The following is a 15,812-nucleotide window of genomic DNA, read 5'->3' as shown; positions in this document are numbered from 1 at the left end:
CCTCGAACTCGCTCTCTTCTTCAAAATGGTCGGGGGGTCCCGTTGTGGTGTCTGCTCTCCCAAGTTAAAATAGACGACGTATCGCTATCTGTGCCAAGCAATTTATAAACTGTGATTAGGCCTAACAGTTAGACAGTCTATACGTCGTTAGATAGACAAGTGACAAATGACAGTACGGGTAAATAAGACTCTAAGAGCACAAACAAAACAATTCAAGAACTCGTTCTTGTCATCTACCGTCATCAAGTAGAACCACCAGAGTGACGCCACTATCAACTCGCCATCAAGACTCATTCAAAAAGGCCATCGAAAGAACCTAATTATCCCTGCGCCCTCTCTCATCAGATGTGTTATGGCATGCCCAGTAAATTGATAGTACCGATACAGTAGTGCCCTGCATCATACACATCCAGATCCAGATGCAGATGCAGATCTAGCTAGGCCTAACAATAAGCATGTTAAATTCTATTTCTAATTCTAACTTTTGGCCCTATTGCAATTTTGACTTGATCAATTTACATGTATTTTCCCAAAATTTTATTCACATCACACTAAGTAACAGTAACACGTAACTACACGCAGCCGTCTACTCCTTCGCAGACGTTGTTATTTTTCAGCGGTGGTTGTACGTTTCCTTCATGAATATCTTTATTAATCGTGGAAAACTAAAATATAAGGAACCCCCGTAATCTATGATAATCATTCACTAATCGGTATGCGTATTTTTTTTAATTACGTCAAAAACCCACCGAAATCCGTCCTTAAAATCAGGTCTGTAAGCGTCCGTATTGCTTCACTCCTCATCTTCTGCGTGTTATTGAATGACAATCACTCTCCTATACTACAACGTAGTGAGTCGGAGCGGAAGTGATGAGCTAGTTGGAGCGGAAGTGACCCATGTAAAGGTCAAATCATGAGAGCAGCATGCGCGGAAATACATGTACGTAGAAGACGACAAGCTTTACGTAACACACGAAACGCACGGGCGTACGTAAAATCAAACTACTACAGTACCTCAGGTTGAGCGTTCGTGGTAGTTCGTTGATTTTGTGAATCATCGCACAATCTACTCCGAAAAATTCAACAATAAGGTTTGGATACCAACAAGACACCAAATTCAACTCAACCATCAGCAAAATACGATATAGGTGGGTGGTATTACTGTTAAAATCAAACAAAATAAAAGACATTTTTTGTGGTCTTGCCGTCAAAAGCGACGGTCGTTTACAATGTTTAAACATCAGTACATGTCAGACTGCTGTGCTTTGCACAGCGGTCTGGTCAGGCTAAGTAACACGCTGACTTACTGCACTAGCTGTACTGCTAGCTGCTCTACGCAATCAAACTAGTGTCTAGTTTTGATAAGTTATCAACATCGAGCCACAATTTTTAAAGAAAACTCTAGAAAACGGTAGCTGTGTTGTTTTTTTTTGTCCAATTGCCTACTGACGCTATTGTAACACATTGCCTAGTCGATGATCATGAACAACAATATTTTGTGATTGAAAGTCTGTGTTTTTATCTGGTTTGTCCAACTATCTGACTCTGAGTCTTTAATATGTCTGTAATTTTTTATCTAGTTTTAGGTGAGACACAATGTCATCAAGACCAGGGAAAAGGCACCTTCAAGAAAACTTTGCAGCTTCGTAGTCTCACTACATAGGAGGAGGAGTTCCAGCTATGCCAGCACCAGCAGATGTGCCGGGATCTCTGGACCCAGAGAAACGTCTCCTGGATATCAACGGCCGCAGATCAGGATGTGAAGAGAGCGCAGTCACAGCTCCATCTACCTTTGGCCGTTTCACTCACTTTGTGGACGAGCACTTGCATGTTGTCAGGGTGAGACATGATTTTGTTTTACTTTGGTTTCAGAGTTTTTAGCTCACCTGAGCCAAATTGAAGGCTCATTAAGTGAGTTATTGTGATTGGTTCCATGACATGATGTATTTGCTGGACTGTGCCAATTGCTCCCATGAAACATGTGCATGCTAAGCCAAACATACATACAAACCTACCCACAAAACATATAAACCCTGACCCTAATCCTAATCCATGAACATCAAACTAAACCTCAAACCTTATCACAACCACTAATCCTAACCCTACGTCCTTGGAGAAAATAAGACTGGAGCAATTTCAGCAGGAGCAAATGTTGTGTCATTGTGATCATGTCCAGTGTGTGTAGTCTGTCATGCATAAAATGTCAACCTCTTCTTGAAAACTGCAAGATGAATATTTATCAAACTTGGCAGGAAGCATCCCTGGGGGATAGGATATCAATTTGTTCAATCGGGGGGGGGGGGGGGGGGGGGGGGGGGGGGGGGGGGGGCAAATTGGGGCATAATTTTCACATTTTCATCTTCATGGAAACGCATAGTGAGAGGTAGGCCTATTTCACAAAACTTTGCAGGTATTAAAAATGCTCTCCTCAATTCATTGATTTGATTAAAAAAAGAAAATTAGCTGTTAATTATCAACACTGCACTTGATCACAGTCGTGTACTACTTTACTCTGATTAATCAACACACATTTGTATCTCAGTGAACTGGTAAAGCTCTGAAAGTGGTATTACAGTGCAACCGTACTGTAGACATAGTACAGGTGGTACAATGTGGGAAGTTTGTGCAAATTTTTCATATTGTTAAATCACTGCAAGAGTAATTTAAACGTACAAACATTTTGGGGATGTCCCCACATTAGAATATTTGCAGGAATCCTCTTGTTGATGAAAGTATGCACTTGTAAGCAAATGTTGGTGAAATTGGCTGTGTGTGAAAAATTAATAGTGTCTCCTTGTTTGTGCACACTGTGAGACATTGCTTCAACATCACTGGATAAATATTTTTTAATGTAATTTTGAGCTGAAGTGCTCTGATTTTGTTTTTCAATGCTACAATGATTTGTGATAAGAGCTGCTACATATGATTCTAAAGCATGGACTGTTTGGGAGTTTTAACATCAAGTTCACTCGTACCTTACAAAAATTATTTGGTAATGTCAGCGCTTGCTGATGATTGATCATCGAAGAATTGATGCAATATTGGCTCTACTTTGTGCAATGGTGTAAAATGCAAATGTCCATAGTTGATCATATTTAATCACAAAAACTCTGCTTTAATGGATCTATATGTTTTAAATCATTCTGTATTCCAGGCAGGGGTTCTTATTGCAGGATTGACTGGTGTTCTCCTGATAGGAAGGAGTGTGAGGCTGGTGAGTTTTTATATACCGTTTCCATAGCTGAGAAAAGATTAAATGCACTCTCAGCTTAATGCACCTGATGGCTCTATGCAATGGTCTCCATGTCATTAAAAAAATAAATAATAATTTACAATAAATGGTAGTTACTATGGAGACAACAGAGACCAGTTCCTTCATAGGAACCAGAGTGAGTCCTCTCAAAACATATCTGAAAAAAATATATATAATATACAAGAAAAATCGCCTTGACTTCAGTTGTAAAATAAATAAAAAATGCTGCAGTTATATTGATTTTGACTGGTAGTGAGTCATGATGAACTGAAAGTGTAATCATGATTCTTTCAACTCACAAACGGACGACCTGCAACTCAAATTGTTGGATGCATTTTATTGTTTGCCATTTTATTTAGCACAAATTCGAGACTATATATATATATGGGTTTTTTTTTTGCATGTAGGTTGAGGTGTTGTGATATTATGAAATTTGTCCCGGCAAGTACTTTTGTAAATCTGGAACAATTCCTAGGCTGCAATCACCACAAAAATCTTTACATAGCAAAAAAATCAATTTGTATGGACAGTTATAATATATATGTGCCATTTTGCGCTATGAGATACCTGTGCCACACATATCTTTCCTGTTTTTAGTTTGTCTGGTTTTTTTTTTTTTTTCTCTCTCTCTCTCTTTTGCAGATGAAGACATTCTACACTGTCTCCGATATACCAGAGGAATTCATCAGCATACAGATGAGGCTCAGGGGCAAGGTCAGAGGTCATGCAAGGGATCATCTACACATAGAACATCTCCCCATAGTCAAGAAGACAACATTAGGAAGAGGTTCGAAAGGTGAGAAGTAATGGTATCTTCCTGCTTGTACCCATGCCAAAAATTCCTTTGGTGTTCAGGTGTAGTAGAGTTAACAGTTCACCGTGTGTGCAGATCTGGAAGGTCAGTTTGGGTAGAAAAGAGGAGGGGTAAGAAAAAAAAAAGAAAAACCATGAAAGAGAAGAAGAGAGGGAAAGAAAGGAAGAAGTTGTTAAGGTAAGAAAATAAAATGAAGGGAAGGAGAAAAGGAAAAAGTACAATGTAACTCTAAAAAGAGACATTTTCACATGCATGAAACTTTCATGAATTATGCGAGGAGCCAAGATTTGCACAAATAAAATGCACTCAGATTGCAAGTGTATGGTCTACACAGTGCATTGAATGGCTGTGGCAATAAGCCAGTTCGGAGTTGTAGCTCTTGGCACATTGGTACGAAAGACCTCTCTTTATCTCAGTCGGTTAGGGGCACTTCATTCGTTTTCAGAGCGACATAATGCATAAGCTTTACGTAACAATTTATGGGATTCATCAATCCTGTCCAACCAAAGAATGAACTTGTGTAGCGACCAGATGACCAGGATGATCCATCAATCAACACCTGTGAAAGCATCCATTTAATTATTTGGCATTGAATGTATTAACAATCTCTTTCTATTGATATTGCCAAATACCACTTTTGCTGTCAGGTGGATGTGCTGGCAAGAATAATTTTTGAGGATTACATGAATAATCATTACATCACAGATGCTTATCCCAGTGAATTTAAAAACCCACATGCCTGTTGGTACGAATGACCTTTTTTCTCCTCGTGCGCAAAGTGGAACTGCAAACTGGCTTATTCACAGTTTTAAGTTTCATGCAGCAAAAAAGGCCATTTGATGCACCCATGGGCACAACTTACACTTTTGTCATCCAAGTAACAATGAATAAAATCTTCTTTGAGACCCCATTTACACCAAAGTGTGGATCATGACCCAAGCTTGGCATATACTCTAATGTGGGGTTGAGTACGTTTTTTCACCTTCATCATTTTGTTTTTACTTGCTTGTTTTTGTTTGCTTCTTTATTTGTGAAAGAGTCCTCCTTGCCCATTTACCTGGCCGGAGTGGACCTGTCTGTTGCTGATATGGCCCATGTCGTGAACATGGCCCCAGTTGGTTCACTTCTCTGGTTCCGTATGCTCAGTATGAACAAGGAGCAGGGTCTGGAGTGCATTGTCTCACAGAGAAAGGTATGGAGAGTACCTACTGCAGTACCATGCTTTCTTAAATACCAGTTAGCATTAACTATCCTGAAGAATATTGTGTTTGTATGTCATACATTCCACGTCCATATTGCCTAACACAAAGTCTGCACACGGATGTGAATGCACAATTCACTGTGCCAGAAATGCTTGCATTTGGGCCAGGCCTTGTAAGATGGGCCAAGATTATGGGGTTTTGTGAAAGGAAGAAAAAAAAAAGGTCTTTTATCTCTTGCGTCACCTTCAATCATCATCTTTCAATTCAGTTGAAACATTTGAGGAGAGTGCAACCCATTGGAAAGTGGAAGTTGGAATATAGGTATTTAAGCTAAAGCAGTAATTAATGGAGATGAGAACAACATTCGGCAAGTATCGAGAGCAATAATAGCCAGCCATCTAATAAAGGAGCTTGTGTATTAAGGAATGTTGGGTTATTGAATGATAACAAGTAATTTAATGAATGATCCTGTGAATTTAGAAATGTTAGGTCATTGGATGTTAGCCATCTAATGAAGGAACCTTTGAGGACCGTAAGACAATTGTCTCCTCATTTTTTCTTATCAGAATGATTGTCATGTTTGTCATAAGCTTTGTCATCATTACTATTATCATGTAAGTAAACAGTAATTATTGTCATTATTATCATCATCACAAGCCTTGTCATCTTTATCATTTTTATCATCATCATCATCAGCTCGTCATAATCGGCATTTTTGTCATCATTATCCATATTGCTCATACTGCGATTTTGTTGACACGTATGGCTCATCATGCAGTGCTACATCTTGCTTCATCCCACATAGAACTTTCTTCGGTCTCTAATCCTCAATGAGCAGCTGGTGCGGCAGGGCCTGGCCAAGGTCAAGCCACCGGACCCCTCTCAGGAACTCAGCCCCGCCGCCGTGAGACTCATGCAGCAGCTGTTCAAGGCAGAGTTGTACGCGGAAGAGAAGGCCAAGGGAATCTGGGCCAGGCCGTCGTTGGTCGAACGTCTGCGGGAGAGAGCGACAGCCACGCGGGACTCCGCCAGGGGCAGGGTGCAGAGAGGCGTGCACACCATTACAAAGCCATGGACTGTCGGTGCTAGTGTTGTCAAGTCAGTGGGAGCACGTATCAGAGGACTGTGGAGGTCAAAAGGTCAATCAAGGTGACAGTATGCAACTGGCCACCAGGATGAACCCTGGAACTTGAATGCAGAAAATTGAAATCTATGTCTGTCATGGCTTTGTATCAGCATGTTGGTCACAGCTGATCAGTGTTCAATTCCTAGTGGCCAAGCCATGGTAGCTTCATTATTCAAGAAATCACTCATGTTATACGGGATATTTAGTGTTTGCAATGGCAACATAACAGCACTTGAAAAAATGCGGACATACAGATGTAATCAATAGATCATTTTTTGATATTCCTGTAGGTTTGTACAGATGTATGTTACTGATGGGCTTTGTGAAGATGTTGCCAAAATGGCTACCCTGGAAAATTCGAGTAGGATGTATACACATGCATTCTCAAGTTATTATTTTTTTTCTAACTGTAAAATGAGTTCAGTTATTTCATCCAAGATACAGGGTATATAATATAAATGGCTTATACAGTGTAAAGAATATATGTAGGCCAAGTTCCTACCATCTGATTGTCTTTCCATCAAATCAGAAGTGTTGATTTATGCCCAGGTGATAGATCAGCACACATCAAATGCCTTCAGTCAGCGTTCCTGCCCAACCCAATGATTACAGCCCTTGTAATACATGCAGACAATAACAAATAATTTAACATAGCAAGAAAGAGAGTCTGGTGGGCTAGACAAAACACGAAGGCGTTATTTGGTTGTGTAAATATGATAAATTGTTACAGCACGTTAAAATACAATGTAAGGTTGGCAAAACTGGCTATTTGACAGCACAGTGATTCTGATGACATTAAATAAAGAAATTGTTGGTAAATAGGCAAATGAGGAAAAGTAGAATCTATTTCTGATATAATACTAAGTAATTATGATCTGAAATCATCATATGCAGAACAAATCATAAAACAATATAACTAATCTTCTACATCACCGGAATTACAAATTATACAAAATCTTTCATCAAACGGGACATTATTATAACGACCGGTTTCAAGGGCAATAGGGGCATGACAACCACTTCTGAAGAAAGCTAATGCTCATCTGTTAGATCTATTCTGACACTGAATAACATATGAGGTATTCATAGAGTGTTTGAAATTACGATAAGTTCTGAGTTTGTTTCTGGATTGGGGAACTCTCCTTTGGAATGTGATATTAGCATTTTTCTTATCATAGAAAATGTCTAAGAAAACTTTCAGAGTAACTTCAGAGTGTACGAAATATATGTACGGCCCCAGAACTCTTACTAATCCTAACCCTTACCTAAACAGCCCTCTTTCAGTTCCTAAGGCCTAATATTGATGGATAGGAAAGTTATGCCCAATTCATGTATATGAACTGTATTAAAGGGAACACTGTAAAATACAACTGAGGTGATTACTATATCTGCCTAGCATATCTTTTATACACCTTCTCCTGTTAAAGTGTTTTTATGGTTGCTTTTATAACATTTATAATGTTTGGCAATTTTCTTGGGATCATTGAAAAGCTTTATAAATATTTGAATTAAAATCCCTTCCACATGATTTTGATAGAGCTTCTGCCTTCCTTGCCACTATACTCACAAAAAGAGAAGGTGATCAACCAGTGTGTTGGTTGTCCATACCCCTTCATTTCATATTGTGCAAAATCTCATGGGCTGAGGTATAATGAAAAATATGGCTCCCGTTCCTGTTTGATGTGTGCCTGCATGAGTCTGATCTGATGGTAGTGTCATATAGATCCTGCGTTCAGTAGGCACTGTCGTGACACTCGCAATGGCATGACGCAGGGCCCATGCAGCTGGCATCATCCCTTGCTCGTTTGCTTTCTGAGGTAGCCTGAAAAGGCCAGTAAATGAAATTGACAGCTCCATGTAGGCCTTATCAACCTCTGAAATTTACTGCACTTCTTGAGCAGGTACATTTGTAAATCAATACTCTAAAAAATAGAAAACTAAAGTAATGTGATTATCAATTTTGACACATTAGTGTCACTAAAAGTATTTCTGATACGTAGCGATGTAATTTCATAATACTGCTTGCTTGAAAAGGTTAGTATATCTGTGTAGAATTTATACATGCTTTCTTCTTTTGCTCTGCCTCCTTCAGCCTCCACTCATGCATGCCTATGGTGAGGCTACCATGTCATCATCTTTATATACTCATTCATATTGTTAGGCATTTTGAAACCTTTCTTATTTATCATCTCAATCACTCTGTTTACCAAGTTTAACAAATTTGAAATTGTTTTAGTGTGGGCCTAAAAGTCAGACAATCATAATGAGGTTTTCTTAAAGAGAAAGAGAGTCAAGAAAAGCATTTGTAAACCATGTACTACATTTGTCGTCAGTTTCTAGAGTTTTAGATTACAGTTCAATAACCCTCCCCCACCCCCCGCCAAGAAAAGAGGGGACAAAATGACTGTATTCTTTTTCCACACACACTCTTTAATATACAACTAAACTTAGTCTATGTTGCTGAAAATGATATGCAATGTTGTACATTGTAAAAGTCCATCCTACAATATATAATTTTACTTTGAAATAGAATGCTCCCTTGTGCGAGAAATATTTCAATATTAAAGATCTTAAACTAGTGTCTCATCTTGAAATGAAATGCCACATAAGTAAAGTAGTAATCGATGTTGAATCAGATATAAGTTGGACGGTGATATTGTACCTCCATTAGCGCTTCTGCCTTCCTTGCCACTATACTCACAAAGAGGGAAGGTGGTTAACCAGTGTGTTGGCTATCCATACCCTTCATTTCATATTGTGCAAAATCTCATAGAGACATTGGGGAGACATGTGAAGTACTTGCCTGGGTTTCTCCTTCTGTTTGTTATATTTGGCATTTGCCAGCACCCAAATCGTCTTCTTTGAGGACGGGGACAGAAGCGGATGGCCATGTTTCTTTTTTGGACCCCTGTTTGATCCATTTGACGTAGTATATAAATTGCAGGAAAACGACATCGATTGTACAAGAGGCTTAACGGTGCAATTAGATCAACCTGTAATGGCACAGCGTCATTGTGATGGCCAAGCATTATGCACGCTATGTGGATCTGCACTGTTGCTATGCATATGTTGGGAGGTAGGCCTTGGGGTTATGTGTTTGCGATGTTATTTTATAGTATGTGTTAATGTATAGTATGTATAGTATAGGATATTTGCAAGGTACTCGAATGTCTCTTGAGACATTAAAAAAACTTTCTCTCCACTGGTCATCAGTGAAATTTCTCTCTGCCTCCTAACAAAAACATGACCTCCTCCAACTTTAGACAGCTCTTTTTCATGCAATACCAAGAACCACGGCATTAATGACAAATTGACCAACTCCATTTCCCAGCAGGTGAGCTTGGACATTGAGGGGCACAATTGGATCTCAACTTTACGACGCGCCCATTTCATGATGTTTTTAGGGCACACTCTGCCCATTTCCATCATTAGAAACAGTACTGTCCTGTTTTGGTGTGTGACAAAATGCAGCAACCAGCTATGCCTGTATTCCTTTTCTTTCCAGTATAGCAATACGTCTATAGCTATAATTTATATCCTACACATTATGATAATGACACCAACATTCAACTTACCAGTATTTATGATCAACAATGGCTTGTAAGTTGATCAAAAGCCGGTGACACGACATTTGCTCCTGCGACAATTGCTCCGGTCTTATTTTCTCTAAGGACTTAGGGTTAGGGTTAGGGTTGTGATAGGGTTTTAGGTTTAGTTTGATGTGAGAATTAGGATTAGGGTTAGGGTTATGTTTATGGGTTGAATTTACGTTTGGCTTAGCATGCAGATATATCATGGGAGTAATTGTCGCAGGAGCAAATGTCATGGAACCCAAAAGCCATCCTTTTCGATTGTGGTAGTCTGCAGGACTATTTTGGGGGCTGTGACAGGCAAATGTGTCTCATCAATTTCCCAGTACTGTGGAAACCCTCTGGCTTCAAATCCTTGAATGATGCTTTCTAGTCGTTCCCCGGTAGGCAGTGAAATGTACCGACGCAAGAGAATGTGCTTGATTCCAAAGCAAACCTCTCTGACCACAATGCACAGGGTTAATCTTGCGACGTCAAAAAGCGTTGAAGTGGTATGTACAGTATCCACATGGTGTGGCAAGCCACCATTGAACTGCAGCCAATCTTCGTTTGTAGTGAATTGCCACTCTCGGGGTAGACTCCTTCCCAGGAGCTGGTCGAAGTTCGAATGTGAGGTACTCAAAGTCTCTCGTGACATTCAAAATTTGCCCTCCACTAGTCATCAGTGAAATTCCTATCTGCTTCCTCCCAAAACACAGCACCCTGTGGCCTGCTGCAACTTTTGACAGCATTTTTCCGTGCATTTCAGAAAACTGCCTGTATTTTTAGAAATATCAACCAACTCCATTTCCAGCAGGTGGGCTTGGGCATTGAAAGATGATTCAAATTGCGATTCGCCCATTTCTTGATGTTCTCGGGGTACACTCTGCCTATTTTCGTCATCAGAAACAGTACTATCCTGTTTCTGTGACAAAATGCAGCAACCAGCTATTAAAGCTACCTTACAGGCAGTAAATATCATGTTGACAAATGGGACTGTGTTGCAGTTCGAGTGGGGCTTATTACTACAGTTGCTCCTGTGAAACTGTAAAGAAATAACTTGGGTAGAATGCAATATGTTTAGTTTTACATAAATTACATGTACTTTGAGATGTTCTCCATGTTGTAAAAGTTCATTGTTTTGTCATTTAGTATTTATGTGAGTCTTACAAATTACATTTACAATACATTTGTTGGTACACTGTACAATAATTGCGACAGTTGATGTAATTGCTTCATCTTATGGCGCTCTCAATCTAAATTCTGTGAGTCTAATATTCGCTAGATAATCTAACACCGAAATTAACACTTTTAACAAAGTAAGTTTTTATTCAATCGTAAACTCTTCAAACGTATTGAATAATCATTGGAATCACATAAAGCTACATATGTACATTTAAATCTCTTACCTTTATTGGTGGATATTAATTGCTTAAAAGGGCAGCATGTTTCGATGATTTCTACTTTCGATATATTTGATGCTTTTGATTGTACAGAATATAAACTGTGTGTAACAGTCTTTCTAAATCTTTCTGGAAGATAAAAGCCAAGAGCTTACGCGCATGATCGTAGTTAGATCAAAGCCTACCGCCTACACTTTTGAGAGCTGTACGGGTGTAATATTTTTCCAAGCACGGAGCATCAAATAACACTACTAGGGGTGGGTAACCTGGGGGCAGCAGCCACAACTACGCCCATATCCCTTTTCTTTCCAGTGTGGCAATAGGTCTGCTCCAACTTTGGGCAGCTCTTTCCGTTGTATTTCCAAAAGCTACTGCATTTGTAAAAATATCAACGAACTCCATTCCAGCAGGTGGGATTGGGCATTAAGAGACGTGATGCGGCTTTCAAATTCATGACAAGCCCATTTTGTGATGTTTTTCATGGTACACTCTTCTTCTTGAGTCTTGGTAGAAACATCCTCCCAAATACTCCTTGTAGGGTTTTATGCTCTGCACATTTCCATCATCCGATTTAGTACTGTCCCGTTTTAGTGTGTGACAAAATGAAGCAACAACTGTAGAAGCAGGAGATATTTCAGCCTTGTATCCGTTATGATAATGGTGAAGCTCATTAGCAGTACTCCCAAACAATGACAGAGAACAGTACTTCACTATTTTAAGATTACCTCAGCATTCAGTGCATACAGTATAAACAAGAACTTTTGCATGCATTTTGATTTTATGAATCTTGACTCTTGCAAAATTCGAGAAATTAAAATGCACGCAATATATGGTTTTACATCAGTGGGTTTTCAGTAGAGTTAAAACTTTGGAGGTGTCCTTGTTCCGCACGTAATTTCCCAAAGTAATTTCCGCCAAAATTCTTAAGACTGGTGCTGTTGCAAGATCTGTCTGAATTGTTCCTTAGCATGTTTGCATGCATTTTTAATTGTGTTGGTGTTGATGACGTCTCTTTCCTACATACTGTGTAGGTGTTGACATTAATATTCTCGAATGAGTCTTTGTGGATGATAGTGAAATATTGATAACTGCTATCATTCAACCAGCAATGGATCGACCAGCCGCTCTTGTAAATGGTTGTACATTTCTGTACGTGCCATGCTATCAAATTAGTTAGTCTATCTTAACTTCTGCTGTCCACTGGATACAATAACAGCATCTCTTTTTTTCAAATTCCTCTCTACCATTTTAAAAATCCATATTTTCCGCCCTTTTCTGGGGTATAACTGGAGTGGAATTTGCACACCTTCTTCAGAAAATGATTATCTACAATTTCCACTTCTCTTGTCAGCTAAATTTCTTCAACATAGAAGTAACCATCCACATAATTTTTGCACAAAGTCTCTGATGTAATTGGCCCGGTGAAGGGACCATGTGTCTTTATAATCCATACTAGAGTACTGATGAAGACCCTGAGTAATTATCCATTTTCATCATGATGTGAATACCAATAACCCTTGTGTGTGGATGGGACCTTTGGATTTTGCTTGCCACCATTCAGGCACAGCCAAATAAACTTATACCCGGTACAATGTACTGTATATGAATGCAAGCCAAGCTTTCAAAATTTTAAAATGAGCATGCTATGACACTGACCAGTGTGTTACCTCAGGCCTAAAAACGTTGTGTGCATACCTAGTGAACGAGTTGCATATATGTATGCGTATATGTGCACACACACACACACACACACAAATACGTCCATCAGTCAAACTAAGCATTTCGCAATGCCGTTTAAATGAGTTGACAGATGTAGTGTTTCAAATGAAATCATGTGAATTGCTCCAAATTTTAGATCGATGATAATGAAAGGATTTCTTATGATATTCAGTTCTGGGGAGATTAATATTAAGAGGACAGTTACATATGTAATTGCATATCTAGTTTGAAAAAAAGAAATTTTGTTTTGTTATTAAAGGTTGTAAGTACATTGGGGTCAGTCCATTGACAACTGTATGTATAAGAACACAATATTAGTACGGGATTCTTTGGGTCTCTGATTGCCAGTCTAGTCTCAGAAGCATTATCTTTGGGGAGAGACGATGAGATCTGTCCATGTCATTCGGTGACAAATGAAGCCCAAGTTTGTCCCTGGTGAGATGCATTTTATGATCAAGTTGTCTGTGTTCTTGTTGGACACCTCGTGGAGATGGTAGATGCAAAGACAGTTTCGCTGGCTATACAGATCATGATCTGTGATGTCAGATGCTGCCTTCAAGAGTTTATGCTGAAGATTGCATACTTCTTTCTCGAGTTTTCAGTCTTGGTCAGTTTCGCCTGAAGGTCAAGCTCGAGGGAATAGTGCACCAGCTGGGTTATGGTTTCCAAGATGGCTTCCGTGACAGCCTTCGTAATGACGTCAATAACTTTCCGTGTGCAAGGGCTTCCACGAGTACCTTCTGTAGAATGCCATTGAACTCCATGGACCCACACAATGGCATGTGGTCAGCGTTTAGTATACTGTATAAGCCGAATATTTTGCGAGGTTTTTATTTCGTGAATTCCGCGAGTCGGGTGCTATTCGCGAAATTAAAAACACGCGAAAACATTGACTCTGATCCCGATATGAATGTGACGTACGCGTACACATTTTCTCCGTGCAGTACAGGACTCCACGATCGCGAATTTAACCACTCGCAAAATCGTCGGGAAGTCTCGATTCGCGAAAATTTAGACTCGTGAAATATATGGCGTATACAGTATCCGTATCACTTTGGTTTACTTTCTGTTTTGCTCCCTTGCATGTGGTCTTAGGAGGCGTGTTGGGGATGGGCAGATCTCCACATATCAACAAGGAGTAGTATCTGTGATGGATAGCTCCAATGAATAGCGATAAGCATTGTTGAAAAGAAGCAAAGCACAGTCTGTACCTTGATTTTGTGAGCAGGAAAAATGCAGTTGTGGTATGAGTTGAAAAGTGAGGTAATTTATCTCATCTTAGGGAGGAATATTGAGCTGTACGAGTGATGAGTGTTGGCGGAAGAGAGAGCAAGTGTTACTACTTTGAGAAAAGAGGATATCGATTTTAGTCTTGAGTAGAACTCTTATAGCAAATGTGTGCTACAGTACTAGTCTTGGAAATTATATTTGTTTGTGCCAATGAATTGCCTGGAAGAAGTGAGAATGAGTACATGTATATGTTTAATTATTTGCCATACTCAAAACTATTTGTATGAGTATGGATGTATGAAACTTACATTATCAGAATCAGAAATACCGGGGTATGTGAAGATTGTTTCTTTTAACAATGAATGAGTGAAATCAGTTACATGATTCTTACATATTTCTCAAGTTCAAACAGTTTGCATATAAAAGGTATTCATAATTATGTTTCGTCTGTTCAGAGAGTATGTTTGCCAATGCAAGCTGCACAGTGTTTCTGAAATTCATATTATTCAAGATTTTGTGTCAGAAAGGAGTAGTTAATTCTTTGTGTTGTCAGATTTGGAAGAAAGTAAAAGAATAAAAGATCACATGCTTATCGAACATCAACTCAACTGTACATGGTTCTTGTTTACAAATTGTGAGACCAAGGAAGATTCCCCTGTCCTCCCAGGATGGGTGTCATGTGCATGTGTGTGCGAATGTGTGTGTGGTTGTCAGTGTATTCAAACATATTTCCCCATAACTTATGTCATAATGGTACTTGTGTTCAGTATTGATGAGAATTAACTCTTATCATACTATACGAATGACAATGAACTTCGAGAAGGCCATATATTATGTGGTTCATACTTGTGACTTTGACATGTTAAGAATTAGGAAGTCACAGAAACAGGGAAAAGAAGTAGCAAAGAGTCTACTTATAGGACAAGTCCACCTTCACATACATAAGGATTGAGAGAATGCAGCAATATTAGTAGAACACATCAGTAAAAGTTTGAAGAAAATCAGACAATCCATTCAAAAGTTATGAATTTTTGAAGTATCTGCGCAGTCACTGCTGGATGAGAAGACTAATTCAGTGTATGATGTCACATGTGTACAACGATATAAGGAAAATAAAAAGAGAATTTCACAAAACTTTACTTTTTGAATGAAGTGCATATTTCTTCGACTTGTTACTGATGTACATGTATGTTAAGGGGAATATTATTCCCCCTGCCTTCTGAAAGAGAGAAGTGGAGTGTTCTTTTGTTATGCAAGAAATATGGAAATATGTTGAATTTACTTTATTCTTTCTTTATATCGTTGTACACGTGACATCACAAGCTATAGTAGTCTTTTCATCCAGTCTTCACTGAGCAGAAATTTCAAAACTTTATAACTTTTGAACGGATTGTCCGATTTTCCTCAAAATCTCACTGATGTGTTCTAGTAATATTGCTGCATTCACTCAACCCGCATGTCTATGAAGGTGAACTTGTCCTTTAAGTGCCTGCCAC

At 39.1% G+C, this 15,812-nt stretch overlaps 1 protein-coding gene across 1 annotated transcript; it reads left to right on the top strand.

The window, feature by feature from the left end:
- Window positions 1–1,680: 1,680 nt before the first annotated feature.
- On the top strand, window positions 1,681–6,422 carry LOC139743866 (protein C3orf33-like). Its single transcript, XM_071654328.1, has 5 exons — window positions 1,681–1,839; window positions 3,155–3,214; window positions 3,896–4,049; window positions 5,105–5,259; window positions 6,075–6,422. Exons 1-5 carry the CDS (start codon window positions 1,681–1,683, stop codon window positions 6,420–6,422), a joined length of 876 nt encoding a protein of 291 aa, XP_071510429.1.
- The last annotated feature ends 9,390 nt before the right edge of the window (window positions 6,423–15,812 follow it).

Source organism: Diadema antillarum, unplaced genomic scaffold (assembly GCF_040938485.1).
Source record: "Diadema antillarum isolate AM-2024a unplaced genomic scaffold, OU_Dant_1.0 seq00001117_RagTag, whole genome shotgun sequence".
NCBI lineage: Eukaryota > Metazoa > Echinodermata > Echinoidea > Diadematoida > Diadematidae > Diadema > Diadema antillarum.
The sequence above is the reverse complement of the archived record's forward strand: the minus strand, read 5'-3'. Positions and strand labels throughout refer to the sequence as shown.